General features: G+C 41.2%; 1 protein-coding gene across 3 annotated transcripts in view; it reads left to right on the top strand.

Moving 5' to 3' along the window:
• OTUD7B (OTU deubiquitinase 7B) overlaps nucleotides 1-27,699 on the top strand; it is a 72,865-nt gene that overhangs the window by 17,590 nt on the left and 27,576 nt on the right. For 2 of the 3 annotated variants that reach the window (XM_005293647.5, XM_042843310.2), the window contains exons 2-4: nucleotides 13,342-13,492; nucleotides 21,269-21,439; nucleotides 22,833-23,048. In XM_005293647.5, the coding sequence (XP_005293704.2) occupies nucleotides 13,408-13,492; nucleotides 21,269-21,439; nucleotides 22,833-23,048 (472 nt within the window). In that variant the 5' untranslated portion in view covers nucleotides 13,342-13,407. The remainder of the gene's footprint in view (nucleotides 1-13,341; nucleotides 13,493-21,268; nucleotides 21,440-22,832; nucleotides 23,049-27,699) is intronic. The other variant, XM_042843309.2, reaches the window with a different exon arrangement.

Genomic DNA, 27,699 nt, shown 5'->3' on the forward strand with positions numbered 1-27,699 from the left:
AAAGTCGCCAGTTGTTGAGATGCTAGTGGCATTGCTACTGCCACAACTGTGGGAGGTTTATTTTTGCTTGTTTTCTTTATTAAACAGCTCTTCTTTTGACTCTGAGGATTACCTTTTTAATCAAACTTCATTGCATTAAATCTTTTTTTCATGGTTTTCCTCTTTGATTTTGAAGGCTGGAATTTAATACATACGAACTGGTATGTTAGACTTGGAAGGACCTATTGTATTTTGAAATTAGGCAGCATTTTAGGAAAATACGTATGAAAGCTGTATGGAGGAAATACTTAATAACTTACAGTATTTTACAAAGGTAAAATGTTCTGTGCCCTGAAGATCTGGTAATCTAAGTAGATAAAGCAGAAGAGCACAGGACAGCAGTTGAAAAAAGATATTGTGATGGGCTTATTGATTATGGGAGATTGCTAGGAGAGATTTGAAGGAGGGGGAAGATAGTGTGTTTGGGGACAAGGAGAGACTGCTCCAGGGGCTGCCTGAAACAGAATAGAAGAAGACAAAAACAGTAAAACGAGAGGATTCGAGTGAGCATATATAGAACTTTTGTATGAATGTCATAATTGCAAGATGTACCTGCCAGTGCCAGGTTCTGAAACTGAATTTTAGTGAGATTTGTTTTGCCAAATTGTGGGGTTGTATACAGTAAGATTTGAGTCTGTAATATCATAAACTCAAGCAAGACTTAAATGTTGGAGGAGGGGAAATGTCCAGACAAATAAACTATTACTGTTTTGAAGTGTTTGACCAAGAGGAAGTAGGGTTTAAAGTTGCTTCGATGAATGTATTATTCTAGTGGGAGGGCACTTCCTGGTAAGTGGTTATGGTGGGCTTTATGGTTTTCCGCTATGACCTTTTGTCAAACCAGTCAATTTACCATGAAATGTCTGATCTAGTGGGGTGGTGATTGTTGGCATAAACCATGGATAATAGAGAAAATGTCAAGAAAATGAAGTGGTTTAAAAGTTGCAAGCTGTAAAGATGTGGTGTTCTCAATAGTAACCAATCGGTGAGCATTACTATGGTCTCTGTATTCCATTAGTTATAATTTACTGCATTTTCAATGCACTGGTGACTAACTATTTTTCCTGTTTTCATTACATAAGTTTATACCTCAGTTGTTTTTAACGTGCCGAACACAGAAATGCGTGAGACAGAGTTCTCGGAACATAGATCTCAGTGTCGTGCCATTGACGAGCAATAGGTCAACTGGAGTGCACGTGAGAACAGTGACAAAAGTAGGATGGCAGCAAGGCTGCTAGCCCTTGTAGTTTAATAGTTGTGACAGGATCCCGTGTGGAGACCAAGGGCTGGTCTACAGTAGAGTTAGGTTGGCTTAAAGTACATTGCTCAAGACTGTAAAAAAAAAAAAAAAGTCACTCCCTGTTCAATGTACTTATGCCAACCTGAGCCCCAGTGTAGACATTGCTAGGTTGATGGAAGAATTCTCCTGTCAACCTAGCTCCAGCCTCTCGCAGGATTTACTGTAGTGACAGAAGAAGCCACGCCATCGCTGCTGTAAGTGTCCATGCTCCAGCAGCGCAGCCGCAGCGTTTCTAGAGCGGATGTACCCCAAGACTGGAAGGGGAGCAGAGCAAATTGGAGGGGAATTGCATTAGAAGGAAAGAACCAGGCTAGTAACGGCTGAAAATGAGGATAGAGACTAGAGGGCCAAAGCAGAGGAGACTGTAATAGCCCATAACGTTTAGGAACTGAAGGCCCAATGGCCCATTTAATTTAATTACTAGAATGATCTCTGCAAGTTGCTTGTCTGGAATGCAAAGCGCTTCCTTAAATTGTCTACAAACGAAAGGCTGATTTAGGTGGAGCTGGCTAGGAAGGAGTGGAAATAACTGTAGAAACATTAACTTGTGTAGATTGTAATGTCATGTATGCTAAGATCTCCCAAAACCAATATACCATGTCCTTTTCATTGAGAAATAGGATACTATCACTTGGATTTACAGCTCTTACAAATCTGAAGGTCTGGTTGTGGTATTTATGTGACAGTTGCACCTTACGTGCTAGAAACTGTACAGACTCGCTGGAAGACTATTCCTGCCACAAAAAGCATATTATCTAAAATAATTTCAGCAAACGGTATCTGAGGATAAGTAATGGACATATAGCTATACATTTAAAGCCGTCTGGAAAGCTTCTATGTATTGTGCCATTCAAACCATAGGAAGTATTTTCACACTGACTTCCTGATGCAGCTCTTTACTTCTCAGGTGATCTGACTGCTGAAGTCCTTATTCCATGCAAGTTTCCAGATGGAAGGTAAACACCTCCTGTAAGGTCCAGTTCAGAATTAAATTCTTCAACCTCTGTGTATAGGGCTCCCCCTCTAGGGGAAAATCAATAATGCACCATTCTATATAGTCCAAATGAGGATTTCAAAGCGCTGTAAATATTAATGAATTAAGTATCCCAACTACTCAGTGAAGTAGTTGCCACTCCTGTTTTTAGATGGACTGGCCAACTTTAAACATGAAAGTATCTGGCACTACAACCAAGTCTGAACCAAGAAACCCACAGGTATCTAACCTATGGGTGAAATAGATATGATTTGTAATGTTTGATGGCTCTGGTCTCAGAAATCTATTTACAAAGCAGGTGCCCTCAGGGGGCATTGTGTTTGACTGTTTTGATTATTTTATCTGCGTGTTCATCCTGGATTCTTTGGGCAAAGGGTTTAAAATCAGTACCAAAAAGGAGTGGATAAGAGCCTTTTGCTTCTAGGCAAAGAATTGTTGCGAGGGAACCGCTGGGTCTTTTCACAGCAAGGAGGGTTATTGTAAGGAATTCTCACCTGGTGCATATACTTGATGTCCATTTTGTTTTTTAATTGTTTTTGTTTTTAATGGAGATATCCCATCTCCTAGAACTGGAAGGGACCTTGAAAGGTCATCGAGTCCAGCCCCCTGCCTTCACTAGCAGGACCAAGTACTGATTTTGCCCCAGATCCCTAAGTGGCCCCCTCAAGGATTGAACTCACAACCCTAGGTTTAGCAGGCCAATGCTCAAACCACTGAGAAATACTTCTTTAATATATCTAGTGTCATCAGTTATGAAGCTTCACTGATTCTGGTGTCTTTGTAAACCAAACCTAGGTCTCGTCTATATTTAAAAGTTAGGTTGACATAGCTACAGCACTCAGTGTTGTGAAAAATTCACACCCCAGAGCTCTGCCAACCTGATTGCAGGTGTAGATGCAGCTAGGTCAATGAAAGAATTCTGCTGCTGCTTGGAGTAGTGAGTTACCTACAGTAATGGGAAAAACCACTTCCATCGCTGGAGAAAGCATCTACGTTACGGTGCTACAGCAGCTGCAGTGTCATTGCTGTCCGTAATACAGACATGGGCTTATAGCTTCCAAGGCTAAACCTTTACATTAGTGGGAATCATTTCAAAGTGTTTCAAAATAACAAACATCCTGATTCGGGGGGAAATGCATTAAGGAACTGCCTTTTATGGCTGTCTGAAAATAGAATTTGGAAAGCCAGCATGCTTCCCTTAATGTTTAAATAAATTGCTTACTCCTGGAAAGCTCAACAGTGAAATTAAATGAGTAGAGAGAAACATATTCAAGGGAAGCATCAATGGGATATTTTCAGATCTCCCAAAAGAATATGGAACTTGGCAAATGTTCACTAGAAGAAAAAATTCTGTAGGAAAAAACCTGCCCAAATCATTGGGATGCTTGTTTCTGCCAAAGTTTATTTTATCAGTTAGGAATCTTACCGCAGGCCTTTAAGACAGTGAATGCATTGGACCACACAAAAGGAGAATTTGAGAACTGTGTTTTCAAATTATTTTTGTTTTACACAAAAACGGAAACCCGTTTTTTCACACACACAGCACTATAGTTTACACAGTTTATAAACCTATAATGGTCTCTTCCCCAAAAGACTTAAAATGTAAGTAGTCAAATAGAAAAATATTTTTTCTCAACTATTAAATATGTTGAGTATTTGTAGAATTCAGAAGGATAACATATAACAATTGAATGTCGGTTATACAGTCGGTTTTGCAAATCAGAAATCGTAAATGTGATGAATTATAACCTATTGTAATATCAAAGAAACTAAAAAAAAAAAAAAGCCCGTCAGACTAAATAAAGCAAACTAAAACATTGTAAGAATAAATAAAAAATTTAGAGTGGCATTTTCAAAAGTGCCTGTGTAACTTATGATTGCGAATCCCATTGACTTCCAATGGGACCCTGTTTCTAAGTGACTTAAGTGCTTTTTAAATTTCACCCTGAATTTTTCTGTAGTTACATGCTTGGGTCATAGCATCCAGGGAAACAAATTATGCCTTGGGTACTAAAGACTATTGATTGGATTCTCAGTTACGCTAAGGCCCCTTTACACAGTTCTGGCATTGTTAAAGTGGTGTAAGGCTTTATCTACACAGAGTTACACTGGTATAACCTAGGCCTAGTCTTCACTTACCGGCTGGTCCGGAGGCACGCAATCGATGTTCTGTGATCGATTTATCGCGTCTTAACCAGATAGATCGATCCCGGAAGTGCCCACAATCGGCGCCGGTACTCCAGCTCTCCGAGAGGAGTATGCAGCGTCGACGGGGGGGGACTTCCGGCCGCGTCTGGACCCCGGTAAGTCCGGACTAAGGTACTTTGAATTCAGCTACGTTATTAACGTAGCTGAATTTGCGTACCTTAGTCCGAAGTCCGGACTAAGTGGGGACCAGCCCCTAGAGTGTGAATTTAAAACTAGTATAACTAAACTGATGTAAATGCCTATGTGGACACTCTTTTATAAGCTAGAGCAGGTATTGGCAGGGCTGGTGCAAGGAGATTTTGCGCCCTAGGCGAAACTTCCACCTTGCGCCCCCCCCCTCCCCTTCGTAGCATTGCTTATTATAAACTTTCAAAAATGAATACTGCATAATGTGGCATTGTTCATTAGAATTAATACACGTTCGGCTTGAAAATTTATTAATTTCATTATTTAGTCTACATATTTAATGAAAATAAATGAATAACCTGACAGTGTTGACATTGTTATTGTTTTCACTTTGCACAACATAGCATGGATCTTAAAATAAATTACATACATTATACACAATACATTGTCACAGAGTAACATGTTACAATTTAGAATTTATTTTTCCATGCTTTCAGTGTAGCAAATTTAGAAACAAGTTCCTCCAAGTCAATGCTGCGAGCAATGTCATGTTTTATTGACAAAGTAGATAGCCCAACAAGTCTTTGTTGCAACATTGATGTTTGCATGTATGTTTTTATCAACTTGAGTTTCGAGAAGCTTCGCTCACCACTGGCCACAGAAGCTGGGAGAGTCAAGAGGATGCAAAGAGCAGTAACTGTGTTGGGGACGCTATCTGTCAGCTTATTTTCCCATATGACGTTCAATACATCTTGCGATGATGCACTCTTTTGGACTCGTCTTGCAGTAGCTTGCAATTCATTGCACAAGTCAAAGGCATCAGTATCTTTGGATTCAGCATGTTGCAAAGCTTGCTCCAGATTCAAGCGATGTTCCATAATTTGCTTTGGTGTTGTATTTTGCAAACTGTAAACATCATATAGGAAGCCAAATACTGACTTAATTTGCTGCATCAATGTGAATCTTTCTTCAACCGAATGTATTGCTGTGTCGATGACTGCAAAGTAAGAGTTCACTAACTATGAGTCACTATTTGAATTTCATCAACTGTTTGACGTAAACATTGATAAAGAGATCAAGATGACTTTTCCTTAAAATTAAGCAATGTTGATTGTAATCGGAAATGCATCCTTTTTAGTCACGTATACTTCCTTCCTTCATTCTTCATCCCTTGGCCCACGCCGCTGCCCACAGCCCCCATTGTCCTGGAACGGCGAACCACAGCCAGCTGAAGGTAAACAAACCGGCCCGGCCTGCCAGTGGATTTCCCTGAAGGGCCGTGTGTCAAAGGCTGCCGATCCCTGAGATAGAGTAAGGCCATGTCTACGCTACCACTTACGTTGGCAAAACTTGCGTAGCTCAGGGAGTGTGAAAAAACACCTCCCTAGTGACATAAGTTTTGCGGGCATAAGTGGTAGTATGCACAATGCTATGTTGGTGAGAGAGCTTCTCCCGTCAACATAGCTACTGCTACTCGTGGAGTGTTTTTATTAGACTACGGGAGAGCTGTCTCCCGTCAGCATAGAGCAGCTACACGAGCGATCTTACAGTGGTGCAGCTGCATTGGTACAGAGGTGCCGCTGTGAGCCCAGTGTAGACATGGCCTAAGACTGATTTTCTTCAGATTTGCTGAACTTGGTTAGGAACACATTTAAGTTAAACCAAACAAACTACTCTTTTACCCAGTTTTTTTGTACTGGTACAAATATTTTGCATAGGGATGTGAATTTTTTTTACCAAAATAGTTATACCGGCTCATCTAGTGTGGAAGCAGTTAGACTGGTTTAGCTTTATTCCTTTTCCTGTACAGGGAAAGCTATACTGATAGAGGGTGCTGCATCCCGCCGGGGGGAGAAGGGGAGGTTGGACTGCTTTAACTGTACAAGTGTAGTTCACAATACAATTTCTGTATACAGACGAGCTTTTATACTGAAATGATTGTCCTCACAGGAGTTTGCGCTGGTTTACTTAAGCCAATTTAATTAAACTAATGCAGGTTTGTGTACAGATAAGTGTTGTGATGAATTCTCCATCACTGGCATCTTTTAAATCAAGATTGGATTTTTTTAAAGAAAGAGATGGTATAATTTGAACAGGAATTATTTCAGGGTTGTTTGACCTCCTGTATAACATAGGCTGTAGGACTAGAATAAATGATCACAGTGGTTTCTTCTGGCCTTAGAATCTGTCACTATATGTATAATTACTCTAAGGCTTGGTCTAAACTGAAAAATATATCAGCATAGGTATGTTGGTGAGGGGTATGGAAGAAAAATACCGATGTAGCTCTGCAACAAAAGCCTCGGCAGAGACACATCTATGTAGACGAAAGAGGGCTTCCATTGACATAGCTAACTTCATTTGGGAAGGCGGTGTTCCTATACTGACGGAAACGCCTGTTGGTGTAGGCTGCATCTATGCTATGGCGTTGTGCCAACACGTGGCCTCGTAGGGCTGGTCCACACTAACCCCCCCACTTCGAACTGAGATACGCAACTTCAGCTACGTTATGAAGTCGAAGTATCTTAGTTCGAACTTACCGCGGGTCCACACGCGGCAGGCAGGCTCCCCTGTCGACTCCGCGTACTCCTCTCGTGGAGCAGGAGTACCGGCGTTGACGGCGAGCACTTCCGGGATCGATTTATCGCGTCTACACAAGACGCGATAAATCGATCCCAGAAGATCGATTGCTTACCGCCGGACCCGGAGGTAAGTATAGACATACCCATAGTCTCCTTAGTGTAGACATATCCTCGCTTTAAGGCCCATTTACGCTGCCGGAGTGGTGTAAAGAAACCTTGGAGTAAATGCCTTTGCCTTTAGGCGCAAACTGCTAGGCCATGGGGTCTTCAGAGAACGTGACACGTCAACTGGAGAAGGAAAATAGGTTCTATAAAGAACTTTGCGGGAGGATGTTTATGTTCAGCTGTTGCATTTAGAGTTGGTTTTGAAGACCTACTCTTATTACTGGTGGCAGAAACAAGAGGAAGCATTCCCCAGTCCCTTAATATTTACCGAGCACCCTTCACTTGTATGGCAACACCATTTGTTCATCTTTCTAAAGTATTGAATGTGTTTGTCTGGAGATCAAGGAAGCTATATTCATCACTTTGCCAGTACTATTCGTTTGTGTCCATAAGATTTTTTTTGTTTTTGTTTTTGCCTATCCTGCATTTGACAGGAAGAAAAAACAAAGCCTCACTTATTTTTATTATTCCTATTACAATGCAAGCTTATCCTTCTGGCCATTCAGAAGCTAACAAAAGCTTGTGTTTTGTTTTGTTTTTTTTAAATGGTCTCGGCTGAGGTAGCGCAGTATGCTAAAGAGGTCTGATGCCGTTTCCTGTGCTTTATTCTCAACTCTGTTACTGCATCTGAAATGTTCACTGCATTGGAATCTTGACAAGGATGAATTCTGGAGTTGATGAACCTTGAAAGACCTGTAAGTGCTGTGTGTGTGTGGCACTTCCATTGGTACTGCTGATACAAGAAATAAATGCATCTGAGCATTGCTGCATTTATACAGTCCGGCACAGCTGTTTCATTGTCAAAGGCACTTTGGTCCCCTCCACAATACAAAAAGCTACTGTGTCGGGGGACCTAGTTACAGCGCAGCTTGGAGTTGCAGTTTAGGCCCTTGTCTAAATTCAACTTACCCACTGGCTTAATTAAAGGTGTGATTTTTTTTTTTAATCCATTCAGTTAAATTTGGTTCAAAAGGTTCTGTGGACTCTCCTAATCGGATTTAAACCTGGTTTATGTGGGTTTAGCTTGTATTAGCAAACTTAGAGGTGCGAGCTAAACACATCTAACCAGTTTTAGATCAGTATGTGTGTCCACATAAAGGTTTGCCCCAGTGTCACTGAATCCATTTTCAATCTGATTTTAAACTGTTGCGGTTTGTCTGTATGCCAGTCCTTAAATGAGGTTGACCTGTGTAGTAAGTAGATGTACAGTATAGTAGTAACTAGGTACCCCAAGATATCTGCTTTCTATAGCAGAAGTAGAATAAACGAAGTATCCATTGTAAAAGGTGAAACGGCAAGGAAAGACAAGAAAATCGTGGTGTCCCATAATGGCTTATTAAGAGTAACAACTTTTTTAGATATAAAGAACGAGGAGTACTTGTGGCACCTTAGAGACTAACACATTTATTTGGGCATAAGCTTTCATGGGCTAAAACCCACTTCATCATCATTTCATAGCCCATGAAAGCTTATGCCCAAATAAATTTGTTAGGCTACGTCTACACTACCTGCCTGGATCGGCGGGTAGAAATCGATCTCTCGGGGATCGAATTATCGCGTCTTGTCGGGACGCAACAATCGATCCCCGAATTGACGCTTGTACTCCATCAGCGGAGGTAGGAGTAAGCGCCGTCGTCGGGGGAGCCGCGGAGGTCAATTTGCTGCTGTCCTCACAGCTGATACGTTGAATTCAGCTACGCTATTTGCGTATTTTAAATCGACCCCTCCCCCCCCCACCCCCGTAGTGAGGACATAGCCTTAGTCTCTAAGGTGCCACAAGTACTCCTTGTTCTTTTTGCTGATAGGGACTAACATGGCTACCCCTCTGAAACCTTTTTTAGGTGTGAATGTGTTGGCTGTAGGAAAGCCTTCATCAGTTCCTTTTAATCTGAGTGTGTGGGTAAATGTTGTGACTTGTCAGTAATTCCTCCTCTTATATTTTGTGTGTGATCAGAAAGATGGGGGTTTTTTTTGTTTGTTTTCATTTTAAGAGGTGGTAGCACTATCTCTCAATGAGTGAATGAGACTGATATTGAACTCTGCATGCAGTGTTGTAACCATGTTGGTCCCAGGATATTTAAGAGACAAGGCGGGTAAGGCAATATCTTTTATTGTACCAGTTCCTGTTGGTGAGAGTTTACACAGTGCTGGAAACAATCGCTTGGGAATTAGTGAGGAACTTGAGGTGGTAGAGGTTAACCTCTGTTGTGACTGTCTGGTTTAACTTCAGTGTTGGCTCACTTTAAACGGAAGTGATGGTATCCCATCTCATTCAAGGCAAACTTGGGTTCAGAAAGTGAATTACGATAATATTTAGGGTATAGCAAAAGCTGAAGCCAATAATAAAACAAGTCTCAAATACTGATTTATCTGAAGCTTTTCTGATCCTGTTTACATTTAGTCATCTGAATCTAACAGAGAAACACTAATGGGGGTGGAGGGGAGAGATTGGGTCGTTTATTTTCAAAAGGTGGGCCTTGTAAAACGTTTGGGTTTTTAAAAAACACATGATGGAAAATAACTTAACTTTGAATTTAAAAAAAAAAATAGTGAGATGTTTATTTGTGTTTAACCCACCTCAGTGTTTTGGTTGTGGTCAGTACTTCAGCATTGTGCTAACGTGTCTTGAAAGTGAAACTGACTGAACTAACTTTTATTACGCAGGATGAATGCAGTGTGCGAGGTAAAACTGCATACATGGTGAAAAGTACATTTAAAATAAAAAAGACACTTACATTTTGTTTAAAACCAGTTTTAAACAGAATCTTAACATTATGCTGACCCATTCCCATGTGGATTTCGAAGGGAAGAGATTAAAACAAAATGTTCCCTATGAAGCACAGAAAGGACTTAGCGTCCACTGGTGTAAATGTTGTGTATGTTAAAACCAGTCCTAACACTTTTTTGCATTAGTGTTTGTTGCTTTTACAGCAAGCAGGAAACCCTACTCATGGGTTACATTCCTCAGTTGAGCTAATCTTATTTATAATCTGCTTTAGACAATATGTGTAGATGAGGAGGTGGTAGTTCTTGTGTTTTAAGACATTGATTGGGAATCGGGAGATCCTAGATCTGCCACAAGCTTCCTGTGTCACCTTGAATCAACCACCAAATCTCTGTGCTTTGGTTGTCTATCTGTTAAATTGGGGGGTGGGAAAGAAGGGGGTGGGGTAGTTCTCTTCCTCACAGGAGGTGTTGAGGATGAATATATTAACACTTCTGAAGCAATCAGATAATTTTGCAGTTAAAGAAATAAGAGCAATGACTGGAAGTTGAGGCTAGTCAAATTCAAATCGGAGTGTGCATTTCTAATTGTAAGGGTAATTAACTGTTGAAACAATTCACTAAGTGATATGGTAGGTTCTCCCTCACTTGACATCTTTAAGAAAGACATCCAGGCTTGATTTAGTGATGTGCTGTAGTTCAGCTACAAGTCATTGGACTGGATGTAGGAATTACTGGGTGAAATTCGATGGCCTTTGCTAAACAGGATGTCAGACTAGTTGACTACAGCAGTCCCTTCTGACCTTAATCTCCGTATGAGCTATTGCTTTTAAGGCCAGCATGTGTGCTTGTGCTTCATTTCTTTCAGGTATTTGTTGTAAAAATATTTGGCATTGGTGTGGTGAGTAGAAAGCACTCTTATCCTAAACAGAATTTTGAGGCCTTGGTCTAGTTTTGTCTGGATTATGAGATAGTGACTTCTAGTCTGCATGGTGCAGCTCCAGTTTGTCCTCGCTGTAGCCATAGTGATGGTGAAACCACAAGTAGATGTGTTACATAAAAACACAAAACCCGAAAACTAATGAGGGTGTGGATGTTTCTTCGTTTGAACCCTGGCAATTAGTCTGCTTAAAGTTCATTACTGTGTCTTCGGAACTGAAGTTTTCCGTCTGTTTCACTTCTGAGGTATTGCCATTCGTTTGCATGAGGGAGTTTTCTAAGCAACTGTAAATGCTCTGGGTGAATGGGTGTAGGCTGTTTTTGCTGCTTTTTTCTACATTTCAAAGGTCAGTGCTTTGCTATGTAACTTTTTAAAAAATTGCTGAAACCATCAAAAGGAAATATGAGATTATCTTTGGTTCCAGCAATACACAAACTCTCATCTAAAAGCTGTGTAAACACTGAATAGAGCATCTGTCAGAGGTTAGGTGGCATGTAAAGGATACGAGTGTGTGACCCAGAGCTAGAATGTAGAGACGTTTCTATACCTGATTACCATAACCACCGCAAGGGTCCCCACATATTGCCAGCAAAAAAATTGCTTTATACTTGCATATGCTAATGTTTTTATGGCCTACAAATGAGGACAGTCCAGAAATTGCACAAGTTATGATAAATATTGTGGCTTTTCCATGTGTGAAATTAATCCATGTGTGATTAGCAAACATACAATTACATTAAGATAACAAAAAAGACAAAATTCGAAGTTAATGTTTGCTTACTTTAGTTAGTTTGAGATCTTTATGCCATTTTGCAGTTTTGCTCATCTTTCATAGGCCTAGAAACTTTTGACATTTTGGTAGGGTAAATGGGTTAGTCTGTCTTGGTAGAGTACTGGAAATATCTTATCTTAATCAACCTTACACGCACTTCCCTCCCCCTCTGATTTTGTATGCCAAGTTTCAGTTTAGAATGAAATTTTCAAACTGTTTATATTGCCTGAAAATAAAGGTTTGAATCTAGCCGCTTAGCTACAGTGCTGCTTAATCTCTCCAGGATATTTGCTTGGTCCAAAGTTCTGTGGATGCATACTTCAATTTTTATCTAGAGGAACATAGCAAATCTGGATTTGTATGTATAAGTAGGAGCACACACCTTACATGTGACTTCAACTCTTTGGAACTGCTTACATTTAAATTACATAAATCTTGCATCTGGACTTAAATTTTTAGGACTGGCTTGTTTGTTTGATTCGTAGGAAGAGATTTAGCCATTGGAAGGATCTTTTTTTGGTACACCTCTTTCCAGAGGCCTTTCACTGAGGAGAGTAGTGACTAGGGGTAGAAAGAGATCTTGCACGGAAAATTACAAAGGCTGCTAAGCCGATTCATATTTCCACCAAGCTGAAGTACATCATCATTGTCTTTACAAGGTGGACTTGGAGGGTTTTGTAACTGGAAAGTTTTGCAAATGAAGCTGTTCACTGGCTATTTCATAGCTTTATTCATGGTTTGTTTTTTAAAGCAAGTGCATGCTGAAATGGTTTCTTCCTAGTACAGAGTTTGATTGGTAAACTATTTTAGTCCAAAGGAAGGATACTTTTTTAACCTGAAAAGTAGTTTGTTTTGTACAGACTGCATCTAGTAATGAAAATCGGTTTGTTCTAATTTTTTTCTTGTGAATTACAAACATGCTTTGAAGAAGAATGTCTCTAGATGAGAGGTCAAGGATGTACTGCTCTCAGTACAGATATTGAGATAAGAAAACCTTTCCGCAAATTCTCTCGATAAACTAATTTATTTTGCTAACTACTTGTCTACTCTTTTGAAATAAAAGTCCAACTGACTAAAGGAATGGCTTTTCTTAAGTGAGTTAGCTTTTATATTCCTTTAGTTAGTAAAGCCACTTATCTGTACACTGAATATTCTTTGCCACTGTGTTTCTGGTTTTGGATAACATCTCATTTAGGTTTAGTTAAAAAGTTCTGGTATCACAAACCATTAGGGTTCCTGTCACATAATTTAGGTGTATTGAAACAATTAGGGTTGTGTTCCAGGAAACAGGAATAGCAACATAATTCATATTCGCTATCAATTAGTGAACAGTCAGGCAAGCAGCCACCTCTAATCCTGAAACAAAATGAGTTTTTAAAAGATGAGACTGAACCATCTGATATTGGATACTTCCCAGTTTGCTCATAGCCTGCATTGCCAGGCTAATTATTTTATACTTTGTAACATGAGCTGTGTACATTTCATTCTTAGATTGAAGACTAAGCTTTGATCTATGTCCCAGCTGTTTCCAACTGCCTGCAAGGAATTCATGATCACATGACCCTGGATATGGATGTCGTCTTGTCGGATTTTGTTCGCTCAACGGGGGCGGAGCCAGGACTGGCCAGAGACCTACTTGAAGGTAAAGAGTGAGTGATGGGGTAGGAACAGTTAATTCTTTAGTAGGTTTTGTATTGGTATAAATGATAGAAAAAGGAGTCGAGAGAGTGGCAGGTAGGTTGTCAGTGGGGGTAGTACTACACATATTAAGATTACCTTTATAGCACAGTTAGTGAAATCTTGGCTTGATCTCATGTTCCATGGCACTACAGTAACGAACCTCAAATGATTGCTAGGGGTAGAATGCATAAAACGGAAGTATAGTGTTGGAATATGCCTTTTATTCTTGCATGGTGCACACCATAAGCAACCATCTAAAGGGCTAAAAAAAAAAAAAAAATCTGTTCAGAGGTGTTTTCTAAAGCTTGAACAAATTGTACTGGAAAAAGAGCCTTTAGTGTAGTTTCAATGTACTCTACCATATGGCTATTTCAGACTTTTGTGAGTGATTGTGTTGTGAAGGTGTGAATTTCACTTGTGCCCTTTTTGCCTCTGAACTACTCCCTTGCAAACTTTTCTGCTATCACTCTTATTACTTTGCCCTAACCTTGATCTTGGATTAAGACTTTATACAAATGCAGTAAACTTGTCTCATCTCTCAGATTAGTAACTTGCCATGCATTTAGTAATCGGACAGCTTTTTATCCTAAAAAAAATTGCAGCTTCCGAAAATGTATACAACCGTGGGGATGTGTTGTGCTTTAGACATACAGATCCCAAAGCAAATACAATCTGAATTGTAAAATCTGGTTCGGAACAGCTATTTCTCATTACATTAATTCTACATTTCTTATCAGTGTATTAATATTAGCTCTTGTCTACGTAGCATTCTGATAGCATGCAATTTTTGTTTTTTTCATAGGAGCATAGTGTAGGTCAGTGGTTCTTAACCAGGCTACACAAACCCCTGCAGGTACGCAGAGCTCTTCCAGGGGTGCATAAACTCATCTAGAGAGTTGCCTAGTTTTACAACAGACTACACAACAAGCACTCGCAAAGTCAGTACAAACTAAAATTTCATACAGACGATGACTTGTTTATCACAGTATTTATATTCCAGTAGATTTATAATTATATGGCACAAATGAAAGTCAGCAGTTTTTTAGTAATTGTGTGCTGGGACACTTTTTGGTATGTTTGATTTTTGTAAGCAAGTAGTTGTTAAGTGAGGTGAAACTTGGGGTACAAAAGACAAATCAGACTCCTGAAAGGGATACAGTAGTCTGGAAAGGTTGAGAGCCACTGGTGTAGGTTAATAGTCTATCTTTGTTCTGAAAATAACTCTGTTTATCATTTTAGCTGTTTAAAATGACATCACACTTCAGTCCAGTCTCCCATCTAATATTTATAAACACTTTCAACCTGGTAGCAGAGTATTGAGGGGGGAAAATGAGCAAGTCTTCTCCCAACCACTGTCAACCTTAACTATAGATATTTTAAAAATTCCAGTTTCGGGTAGGTGTGGGTTTTTTAAAGTTATAATCAAGTTATGATGCTAGGATGCAACTGCTTTTTGTTCTTTAATGGGACATGTTGTCAGTTTACTACTAGTGCTAACGAAGAAGGGACCAGCTGCCAGTGTTTTTACTGCTGTCATGTAGCCCACTTAGAGAACATCTACACCCAACTTGCACTAGTTTCTCTGCAGCTACTACCACTTTGGAGCTACAACAGTAATGAGGTGCAGGTCCTAAAGTTGTCCGTATAGATGCAAATTGCTTCACCTCTTAGCTCCCATTTTCCCCCTTGATAATGCCCCTCGAGGGCTGAGGGTTGGCTCATACTCATATATAGAGAGCTTTTGCTCTTCAGATTACTTTGGGTGATGGGCAAAGTTCCCATTTACTTTACTGGAGCCAGGATTTCACTTTGTGTTTACAGATGGTAATATTGTCTAGAAGGAAGTCTGTCGAGTGTGGGTTTTGTGGTGTTTATAGATCTTCTGGTTTCTAATTTAAGTTCGTGTTTCATTTAGGGATTTTGAATGTTGTCTTTCAGGGGAAATATTTGAGCTTGGGACGGAGAGGTATTTTATGATTTTTCTCTCCCATTCTAATACTTGTGTGGTTATTTATTTTGACAGCTGTAATCTTAATTAATTTTCATAATGCACTAGCAGAACAACTGCAGTCTTATCTGTTTTTTTTATTTGCATTATCATAGTGCCTGGGAGACTCAGACATGGCCCAGGATCAGTGGTGCTAGGCACTGTATGAACACAGAACAAAAATAGTCCTTGAGTTTACAATCTAAGTATAAGACGAAATAACAGAGGGCTACAGAGAGACCAGCAGGGAAGCAATAAGACCATGAGGGTTAGCATGATAGACTGTGGTCTCAGCACACAATCCATCTAAATGTTGTCCAGTCTTTCTGTTGGCATGGCAGCAAAGGAGAGTTTTGAGATGACTTTTTGAAAGAAAATTAGTTTGTTTTGTGGATGTTTGAGGCACTCCTCCCAAGTGTGGGGAGTAGCATGGAAGAAAGCATGAGGTTGCCTGTTTGAATATTTAACAAGTGAGTGATGGAGGCTGATGACAGTTGACTTTTTGATACTGAATGAGAGATGATAGGTAGGGTTGGGAATAGGCCGTGAAGGGCCTTGCAAGTGAAGACAGGTAGATTATGTTTGATGTGATGGAGAACAGGGAGCCAGTGGAGGGATGTAAAGAGAAAAATGACATAGTTAAAGCACAGGGTAGGAAAATTATCCTTGCAGCAGCATTGTGAATGGATATGATGGGGACAAGATTGCATTTATCAAGACCAGGGAAAAGAATGTTGCAGTAATCGAGATGCGAGGTGATGAGAGTTGTAGCTGTGTGGATGAATAGGAAGGCGATACCTTAGAGTGAGATGTTATGCAGTGTGTAGTCTGTTAATACAAAACCTTATTTAATTGCATTTGCTGATCAATGTTTGAGAGGTGGGGCAAGGCAGCTAGGCTGATTTTTTGGGGGGGGGGGGGATTCCTATGGTTCTGCTGTGTTCTTTTGGAATAGGAATATTTTATAAAGTTAAATTTTCCAAAACCTTGACAATTTAAGAAGGCTGAAAGTATGCAGCATGGCCCTTTTTGTGTAGAAAGAGCGATATGCTTGTGTCCACTATACAGAGCTGAACATATGAATTTCAAGCTGTCTGACTCTGATTACACATTGTCCTGTATCTTAATTATTACCTTTCCTACACCCAGACGCACAGCTACAGGTTTTTTATACCGGCTTTGTAGCTGGATTAGAATCTAACTTTACTAATGCTGTTAAGTGTAAATGGCTTGGCTTGGCAAGACCTGGTGTTAAGTTTCAGGTGTAAGGATTTCAATTCAAAAATAAAGAATCTGGAAAACGCGTCATTTGGCAAGATCATCCATGCTTAATGTTTTAAGTTCTTTTGTCTTCCAGTTAGAATGTGCACTGTTAGATTTTCTTTTTGTGGCCTCCAGAAACAAAATATTCTGCAGAAATAGTTGACAGATCTCAGTTGTCCATGGTGAATTTCCTTTTCGTCTCCACTGAAGTTCTAACCTCTGGAATACCCCTTTATTTTCAGTCTGGTTATTCAGATGTCAATGCAGTCTGTGTGAAATTGGATTAATTCATGTTGCCATTTGCTTTCAGAAACCATATGGGTATGAGCTACTTAAACCACGCTCAGTTTTCAATGAAAATTTACTTTAGCCTCATTCACAGCCATGTATATTAAGTTATAATAGAATATTTAAACAGTAGTGCCCAGTGGAGCACCCTTTTCTCCAAAATAACTGCATGCAAAATTTAGTTTTGACAATATTTATTTACATGTCTACCAAAATTACTTTAAGCAGTGTTGTTGTAGCTGTCTTGGGCCCAGGATATTAGAGACAAAGTGTGTGAGGTAATCTCTTTTATTAAATTGGTCTAATAAAAGATATTACATCACTCATCTTATCTCTCTAAATTACTTTGCTAATGTGTTATAGTAAGAGTTTATTTATATAAATATCTGATATTATTGGTGGTAGATTAAAAATGGCAGTGTTGTGGTGGGGTTAAATCTAAAACTTTATTGCTAATCTAGGGACAGCTCTCTTCCAAATAGTCTGGGAGTTTGTAGGACACCCTGAAGATAATATAAAATATCATAACCAGAGTTTTTCTTGGCTTCCTTATCTGGCTCCTTCCCATCCTTGTCTAGTTCAATATTTTATGCATAAGATAAAATGTACTTTTTCAATAATAAAACTTGAGTCTGGAGTAGAGTTGTGTAAATCTACTTATATTAGACAGTTCATTGTACTGTATAATGCTGATGACCTGAAGGAGCTGTAATGTTTTTTGTATAGGATCTATTGAGTTAGCATATCTGCTCTCATCAGTTTGTATGGTAGTGATGTATTACATATGTGAAGTTTCTTACAGTTGTGAGCATATGGAATACAAGGTTGGTGTAAATTTTTGTCTCCGACTTCAGTATATGTGGACAACTTTTTAGTTCTTGAACTATTAATTTAAAGTAAAACGTGAGCAGTTGATCATATCTGGGGGTGGTTACCAGGCACTTGTGTAGTTGAACTAAATTTTATCCGTTCTCATGCAGGCTTTTATTTAGAAAGGAGAAATGCAGTTTGTAGCAGCCAAATATAAAATTGTCCATGCGGTAGCAGGTAACAGAATTATTGTAGTAACAGAAATGAGCAAACTTATCTCCTCCAGGTTAAATTCCAAATTTTGCTTTTTAAAACTTAGTAATTATTTCTAAAACTTAGAATGGCTCAATATTGAAGAATGCTGTTAACCCAATTTAATTGCTGCTAACTGCAGATGAGGCTTTATGAGCAGAAACACCGTGACAATTTCTTTTCAGTAGGTGTCAGTCTGATTCAGATAGAAAATTTGAACCATTATTTCAGGCAGTCTCAATGATGTCAGAATAATTGGCTATTTTTTGTAAGAGGATACTCTACAATAAACAATCTAGTGGTTGCTGGTCTTAGTTTTTAAGCTGTTTAGTGTTGATCTATAAAATCCTTTATAGTCTTTGTTTATATGTAAATCAAACTTCCTCTCCTTGTATTTTAACCTAGCAGCTATCGTTGGCTGGAAGACTTGGGTTGCCAATACTTACATATTTGTTTGTAGTGTTGTTGTAGCTGTGTTGGTCCCAGGATATTAGAGAGACAAAGTAGGTGAGGTAATTTATTAGACCAACTTCTGTTGGCGGAAGGGACAAGCTTTGAACTTCACAGAGCTCTTTTTCAGGTGTGGGGATGGTAACCAGAGTATCAAAGCTAAATATAAAATGGGACAGATTTTTTTAAGTGATCTGCTTCATCTGTATATCCCCATATGCTTAATCTATCCCAATTTGTATTTAGCTTGGACACTCTGGTTACCTTCCCCAGAAATGAAGAAGAGCTTTGTGATGCTTGAAAGCTTGTCCTTTCCACCAGCAGAAGTTGGCCCAATAGCAGATATTACCCTCACCTACCTTGTCTGTCTCAGTCCCCACAGACATACGTCTGTGGACAGGGCCCTTTACTCTGCCTTTCTCCTTAAGGGCTTGTCTACACTACCATGTGGGGTCGATCTAAAACACGCAACTTCAGCTACGTGAATAGCGTAGCTGAAGTTGACGTACTTAGATCTACTTACCGCGGTGTCTTCGCTGCGGTAAATCAACAGCTGACACTCTCCCATCAACTCCGCTTGTGCTTCTCGTTCCGGTGGGGTACCGCAGTCGACGGGAGAGCGCTCAGCAGTCGATTTATCGCGTCTATGACTAGACGCGATAAATCGACCCCTGCTGGATCGATTGCTGCCCGCCAATCCGGTGGGTAGTGTAGACAAGCCCTAAGTCTGACAGAGCTAGAGTTTCATCTTCAGGGCATGTGTGTAAGGCCTTATTTAAAGGTGCTGAGTTCCTGCAGCTTCTACTTGAAGCCTAAAACAAGCCCCTAGGCTCTCTCATATTTTGGTTTTTTATGCAGGGGAGTTACTGTGTGAACTAATACTAGTTTAGCTGACTTCACAGTTTAGTCACTTGTTTTAAATATAAATGAAGTTTGACCAACAGCCTCATCTTATAACACAAATCTGGTGAAAACTTAGTTTGGGCAGCGGTTTCACTGAACAGCTGTATCTGTCTCCATCTTGCATTTAGAATAACGAAGTCATTCAATGCTGAGTCGACTAAAAAAACAAAATACACTAACTCTAGCTATTGATTTTGCTTTTAGGAAGCAGAACTTTACTGTAAATCTGTGAATACTTAAGAATCCTCACAACTGGCACCTCATGGGATCTTCCATATAAACTTAATGTCTCATTGGTGAAAATGGGGAGGGGGCGGGACATTTGGTGAATTGTTTGGCTAATATAGAAATTCAGAAGTTGTAATAATAGTTGAGTCTTCACAGATGTGTATTGCCTCAAGAGCTCAGAAGTTTGAGCAATGTAACAGTAGAAACTGTTGGGTTTGTATGTTTGCGAGTGAGGCAGATTTTGACTTGTGATTGCAAATTACATTTTGATTTAATGGGTCAGGAAATTCCTGATGCTGGTTCTTTCAAATAAAAAGCTTGACTCAAAAAAGTGGATCATTTGCAAGCAGATTGCTGTGCAGAGTCAGTCACTAAACATTATCAATTAAATCCCTCAGAAGAAGTTAAACACTTCAGAAGCATATTGCCTTAGGAAATTAGAGATTGTGAAACTTGTTTTGATTTGGCTTATAATAGATCATGGACAGTCAGCGATGTAACTATTTTTCTTGTAGTGAATGTGCTGCGTGTGTTGGCTTTCTTTTAAAGCAGTAAATAAACAATGTGTTAAGATTCTAGATAATTAATAAATCCTCACTATTGCAGGTTCAACGTACATCATAACCCACTTGGTGGCATCTGTTTTTTCTATATCTAAAATGACAATTTGTTTCTAAAAGGTCAATTTATTGCATACTGAAAGATTTGCATGGTTTAATTTTATATTGATAAATCTTATCTGTGATCCTTTCAGATTGGTGGATAGTATTAAAATGAAGAGGATTTACTTTAACGATACAGTCAATCCCACTGAATTTGCTGTTCAGCTACATTGTTTCTCATTCAGTTAGTGCATCTGATTTTTCTATGTTCCAGCTAACTAGTGTGGCTGGCAACGCTTCGTGCTTTCGTACTTTGGTTTGGTCTCCTATTGGGAGAAATCTCTCTTCTCTCCCTGACATGAATGATCAGAACCTTAAATTCCAAATAAATTGTCAACTTTTAAAAGAACTGAATTTGGCTTTGCCTGACTCTTTGGTCCTAGTGTTGCCCTGCACTAATGTGGATGAGGAATGGAAAGCTGTGTGCTGTGAGCTTTATTGGAGAGCAGTTGATGCTTACGTTGTAATACGTTTCTTAAATACAGTAGAAGAGACTTACAAAACAATATTCAGTATGACCTCCATCAGCTGACCAACCGGTCTGCATAGGAAGTGCTTGGTGAGTGTGAAGGAAGTTTGAAGATCAGTGCAGCTGAACAGACACAATAGGCATCTTTCAAGGTGTGAAATTGACGTAAATACTAAAAACTGTTAGAAGGGGCTTTCCCCTGTTCCATCTTCTACTCCTAAGCATGTACAATGAGTACTATTGAACTGTAGGCTTGGTGGCTGTTTTCATCACATGGTCTTCATGGTTTATTTCCAGGTTAGAGTTAGTGTTTTGATAACAGGCTGATAAATTGCATTTAAGGCATTCCTCTGGGGCCTATATTTCAAAAGTGGTTTAACTCTTTGTCTCTAATGCTGAGAGTTTTCATTATACTTTCCAAACTAGGTAAAAACTGGGATGTGAATGCAGCACTAAGTGACTTTGAACAGCTGAGGCAAGTGCATGCTGGGAACCTGCCGCATTCCTTCAACGAAGGGCGCAACTTTAAATCCTTGGAAAAAGAAGCTGCTCGACCGGTGCGGCCACCGCTCCAGCGGCAAGATGACATTATTCAAGGTAAAGCAATATTTCTAGATGGATTTTCAACTGGATCATATTCACACTCAGTCCTGTGTCAAAGGAGAATGAAAGCCTTTTTAAAATACAGTGGGACAGATGCTGGCCCCTGCTTTGGCAATATAGGGGATGGACTCTAGGAAGGGGAAAACTCCCCTGATGCAGACATGCATTGTAGGGCCACTAGAAGTGATTCTAAGCTACTCCTTACAAGCCTCAGCATAGGGTGCACTGCTGGATTCAGGGCTGCATTGCTGTCTATAGGCAGCCGAGGATGAGATCCTGAAAGTCAGAGAATTTGAGCAACCAGGGGCCATTCTGACTTATGTCAGAGGCTGTTTCAGCACCTGTAGCAGCCCAGAATTCACAGATTGCAAAAGGTGGCACAAAGCCATGTTTGCTGCCCATTTCCATTGGCTTTCACTTTTTGGAAGTGAAGCATGGAAACTGGGCCTAGTCAGTCTTCAAGTGGTTATTTGATGATAAGCTGTATTTGAGTGCCGGATCCAGAGCAGAGTTGTTGCCTCTTCTTTTTAATCTTCAAGCTGGAACCCCTTCTAGGTCTTTTAAAACAGTGCTGTTCCTTACCTGCCACTAGTCCAGGCTGCTGTTAACTGATAGTGAGGCTCTGTACAGTCCGGGCAATTTGTGAGGGGTCTGAGAATCATTTCGTTGAAGTTGCTTTGCACTTTGGTAGCACTTTCCATCTGAGGATCTCAAAGCACTTTCATGAATTAAGCCTTAATTCCTGGTTGATGAAGGCTTTAACTTCAGTGTTGGATGTGGAAATTGAGGCATAGAGAAATGAAATGACTTGTCCAGGGTCACATGCTGATGGTAGGGGCAGAGATGGGAGTGGAACTTAGGACAGAGTCAAGAGACCTGTGGTTTAACGAGTAGGTTATGGTCCTTCTCCACAACCCAGTTTTTGTTTCCCTTCCTTCCCTTTTGGAATTAGAAGTGCATGTCAATTCTATATGCTCAGCGGCGGCTCCAGGCACCAGTGCTCCAAGCGCGTGCCTGGGGCGGCAAGCCGTGGGGGGCGCCCTACTGGTTCTTGCGAGGGCGGCAGTCAGGCCGCCTTTGGTGGCTTGCCTGCGGGAGGTCTGCCGGTCCCGCAGATTCAGCGGCAATTCGGCAGTGGGTACACTGAATCCGCGGGACTGGGGACCTCCCGCAGGCAAGCTGCCGACGGCGGCCTGCCTGCTGTGCTTGGGGCGGCAAAAAAGCTAGAGCCGCCCCTGTATATGCTAAAGCACTTCAGTTTCTTGCCACAAAACTAAAATGCTAGTTGAAGACTATGTAAAATGCTTTTACTTCGAGGGAAAGTGGTGCAGGAAATACGGATAGGCCTTATCTTCACATCTTAATGTTTCTTCTCTTCTTGCTTCAGAGAAACGTCTCTCTCGGGGCATTTCCCATGCTAGCTCCACCATTGTCTCTTTGGCCCGCTCCCACGTCTCCAGCAATGGTAGCAGTGAACATCTGCTGGAGATGCCTATTTGCACTTTCCAGTTACCTGATCTCACCGTATACACAGAGGAATTTCGCAGCTTCATTGAGCGAGATCTCATCGAGCAGTCGATGCTGGTAGCATTGGAACAGGCTGGTAAGTGTTACCCTGATATTTTTGTTCTTAACACTGTTTTGGTGCAGCGGTAGCAATTTGTGCCAGTGCCAGCTGGAATGCTCTGGTTTACACGCTTCTGGCTGTAAAGAATGGAACATGTTATAGGGATGATGCTCTCCGTATCTACGAAGGATAAAGTTGTTTGATCCCCTCTCAAGCATGAAAACAAACCATAGAGTTAAGAGAGAAGGCCCTAAACAGGCTTAAAGCTACTTTGTTTTTGTGTGTAGGTACTGTATGTATGTGATCTGTTCATGTTATTTCTAAATATTATTGTGACGGGGCTCCTGCTGGTCGTCTTGGGGGTCAGCCCCGTAGGTTGGTACGCCCATTCCCGGTGGTGTCTCACCTGCCGTCGCTTCTGCTCCTGGACCCACATCACTCCAAAGTTCGCAGCATCTTCTTCATGACACAGCTCTCTGGCCATGCCACAATCTGCTCTCCGCCCTTCCTGGGGGGCCAGAACTGCAGTCCAACTGTCCAGCCACCCCGTCGGGGGGGGAACCTGGACCCGCTCACTACTCCATGTCCCGGTCCAGGGACCCCTCTAGATGGCAGCCACTTTGTGTCCCCTCCAGCCTCACAGTACATTTCCCTGGGCCATTTTCCTGCGGCCCCAGCACCTTCACCCTTACCTCAGGGCCTCAGCGGGCCAGTCTTAGCAGCCAGCCAGGAGCTCTCTCTAGCGTCCCTGGTCCCTGCTCTGCTCTGTCCAGGGTGCTGGCACCTCTTCCCCTTGCTAGGAGCCTGATATTCCCTCCTTGAGCTCCAGGCAGTTACTGACTCTGCTCTGCCCTGCAGCTCTTCTTATATGGGCCTACCAGGCCCTGATTGGCTGCTCTGCACAGACCTCCCCCTCCTATTGGCTGCTTTTTGCGCAGCCTCCCTAGGGCTCATTAACCCCTTACAGGCCAGCGTGGGGTGGATGCCCCATCACAGTTGCCCAGCAGTACTCCCTACTTCTCCCTCACTTAAGATTTCATTTCTCCTGTGTACTATTTCTTCAGTGATTGATGTGAGAAAGGAGGGAGAGGTTTTTACCTAATATATATATAATAGCAGATGACAATTAATGCCTGTCAATACATTTTAAAATGCACGATTTGGAAAAAGATGCATGGTAACTACCTTAGTGCAGCAACCTGAAAATACACATGAAACTGATGCATAAGTAGTGCAAGTAGAGCTGCGTGCTAAACTTCGGTTTCCCGGAGGACGTACCTCATAGGGCTTGTCTACACTACCGCGCGGGGTCGATCTAAGATACGCAACTTCAGCTACGTGAATAGCGTAGCTGAAGTCGACGTGCTTAGATCTATTTACCGCGGAGCCTTGACTGCAGTAGGTCGACAGCTGATGCTCTCCCGTCGATTCCGCTTGCACTTCTCGTTCTGGTGGAGTACTGGAGTCGACAGGAGAGCGCTCAGCGGTCGATTTATCGCGTCTGACTCAATAAATCGACCCCCCCGCTGGCTCGATCGCTGCCCGCCGATCCGGTGGGTAGTGTAGACAAGCCCATAGTGAGTGCAGATGTGTTTATGGTTTCAACACACTATTTCCCTGTCTCACTATTGATGAAAGGTTACAATGCAGTCTGCAAGTAAGATTTGGTTTGTGTATGAGGGGACGCACACACATTACCAGGGCTTTCTAGAGGGTGGAAGCATGAAATGTATAAGCCAACATGTATTGTGTATTATTATTATTATTTATTTGTAATATTGAAGCACCTAGGAGCCCTAGTTGTGGACCAGGATCCCATTGTGCTAGGTGCTGTACATATATAGAACAAAGACAGTCCGTGCCCTCGAGCTCACAATCTAAGATAACGAGAGACAACAGATGGATACAAATAGACAGAGTATAAGGAAACAATGAGACGGTATTGGTCAGCATGATAGACATTGATCTCCACACTCCAGCAGCCAGAAAATTTGTGTCAAATATAATCACCACCAGCAGTGTAGGCATGCTTTATGTGTGCGCACAGGGTAGATCCTACGTCTCCGTAGTGGATGCTTAATTCAGATACTGGACTGCTGTAATAAAAGCACTAGAGGTGGGGTGTGGGAAACCCTGAATAAAGTAGGAGAAGGGGACTAGTGAATTCTGATGTCTTAAGCTTATTACAATCTGGGTGACTCAAGCTAATAAACTTGAGATTTCTTCAAAATCATCCTCTTTTTAAAAGAATCTGGGCAGAAGACTTGGAGATAAAGTCTTCCAAATTCTAATCTGGTTCTAACACCCCCTTGCTGTGTGAATTTTATTTTTTAAACCTCTCTGCACTTTACCTCATCCTTTTTTGCCTGCACCACCGATACACATTTCTAAATAAAAGACTTTTTCCTCAGTAGGTAACATACATTTTAAGGTAGGTCAAATTTTAGACCGAATCTGCTTGAGTGTGTCTGTAATAAATATTCTGAGGTTTTGGAAATTGATACTTGATATGGGTGATATTGTTACTTGTGGCTTTGCCATTCAGCAGTAGTGAAGCCATTCTTTCTAATGAGAAGAAATTTCATGTATCCTAGCCTGGGGTCATATCTAGATGGATATTAGATATGCATTTTTTTAATCTGGAATGTGTGTTGACACACACATGATTGAGGAGAATTTTTATTTCAAAATGTAACTGGGTAACTCAAATATATTTTATTCCAGTGATTTTGCAGAATTTATATACTCTAGAGCACGTTACGTATCTAGTGGTTAGACCAATGACCTGGGAGTGAGAACTCCTGGATTCTTTCCTGAATTACTATGGTTATAGGCAGTAGAAAGATTCCCATTGACTTCAGTAGAGCTGGAGCAGACCCTTGAGTGTAATAGGGTAATTCCTATCAGATTGGAGGGGTGATAGAGGTGATAGACTGAATTAATAGATGTCTAGAAGGCGCTTTGAAGATGAAATACAACTACAGTCTGTATTTATTTAACTTAAATACTGTAGGTATTTGTTTTTAATATAGAAATATCCTGTGTATTAAACAACATTTCAAATGTTCCAAACTTAATTCAGAACAACACTTGAGGTTCGTTATCAGATTTTAAATTAATTCCTTTATTGTGAGGTTAGTGTGCAGTATCGTTAGTGGATGACATAAGCTTAAGGTCTAATTCTCCGTTACATAAAGGACCCTTTGCTCTACTGGTTGTGTAAAAGGGCAGTGTAATTGACAACCACTTTAAAGTTTCTTTACACCACCAGAGTGGTGAAAACAGGCCTTGTTGTAACTGAGGGCTTGTCTAGACTTAAAACAATGCAGAGCTGTAATGCTGCAGCGAAGACGCTACCGACGCTAACGGGAGGGGTTCTCCTGGTGGTGTAGGTCAGTGGTCCCAAACTTTTGAGGGTCATGGCCCCACCGACCCTGAACTCGCCTTCCCACTCCACCAGGGCCAGGAGCGGCACCATTGCTTCAGGAGGGGAGGGGACACGGACAGGATAAGGGGATCGTAGCTGGGGGAAGGTCTGGGGCCCGGAACGAAGCCATTGCCAGGCTGTGGTGGGACCCGGCAGTTAGGCCCCCGGTTAGGTGCAGAACTGCTCCAAGGCTGGGGACGGGGCCAGGCACGGGGACGGGAATTGAGGCTGGGGGCGGGGCTGGATGGTGCTCCCTCCCTGACCCCATGGGGACTGGCCTGGGCCCACTGTGTCCCCCCCGAATTTTCCTCCATGCCCCCCTACAGGGCTGCACCCCACAGTTTGGGGACTTCTGGTGCAGATAATCCACCTCCCTGAGAGGCAGCAGCTAGGTCAACAGGAGAACTCACTTAGCACTGTTTACACTAGGGGAGTTAGGTTGATTTTTAACTGCATTGTTCAGGGTGTGTGGATTTTCACACCCCTGAGCGATGTAGTTATACCGACCTAATTTCCTAGTGTAGACCAGGCCTGAGAATCAGACCTTTTAATATTTCTCCTTCTGAGCATCCTGAAGCACTTCATAAACGCTAATGGACTGAGTCTTACTACACACCTTGTAAGTATTTTCCTTCCTGTACAGCTAGAGGTGAAGTTACTTGCTCAAGGTTGCATAGAAAACTGTGGAAAAGCTGGGCACAGGCTCCAGATCTTCTCTTCCAGACTTGGGCCTTAATCACACGACCGTCAGTCCTCCCTGGAGATCAGTTCAGCAATGCTGAGTAGCTTTTTAAAAAAGCCCCACCGCATATTGGCAAGAGAACTTCTGCTTTCTTCTATTTATAAGTTACGGTAATACATCTGTGAATCGCCATCTGTAGGCAGACTATTCGAAATTGCTGTATGATGAGGTTAGAACGAAGCATGTCCTGTCATTGAACGCAATTTACCCTGCTGATGAAGAGTCAGCGAGTGAATGGCAAACAGATGTCTTATGCTCAGAATGGAAACCTCCCATTTGTTAACGGGTGATAAGAGAAATCAATACAAGACTTCCACTGGCCTTAATAAAGGTCTTTTTCTATCAGGGTGTTACCTTTTGCCTAGGTTTAATATACAAACAAATGCATACACGCTTCTCCAAGCCATCCTCCAAAGCACTACATATCATGCGTTTTCAGCTTTCAGAGGTTCTGCAAATATTCTGGCTAGTATGTTGTTGGCTAGACTGGCTGTTACTAGAGAGAGGTTCACAGTTAA

Source organism: Chrysemys picta, chromosome 20 (assembly GCF_011386835.1).
Source record: "Chrysemys picta bellii isolate R12L10 chromosome 20, ASM1138683v2, whole genome shotgun sequence".
Taxonomy (NCBI): domain Eukaryota; kingdom Metazoa; phylum Chordata; order Testudines; family Emydidae; genus Chrysemys; species Chrysemys picta.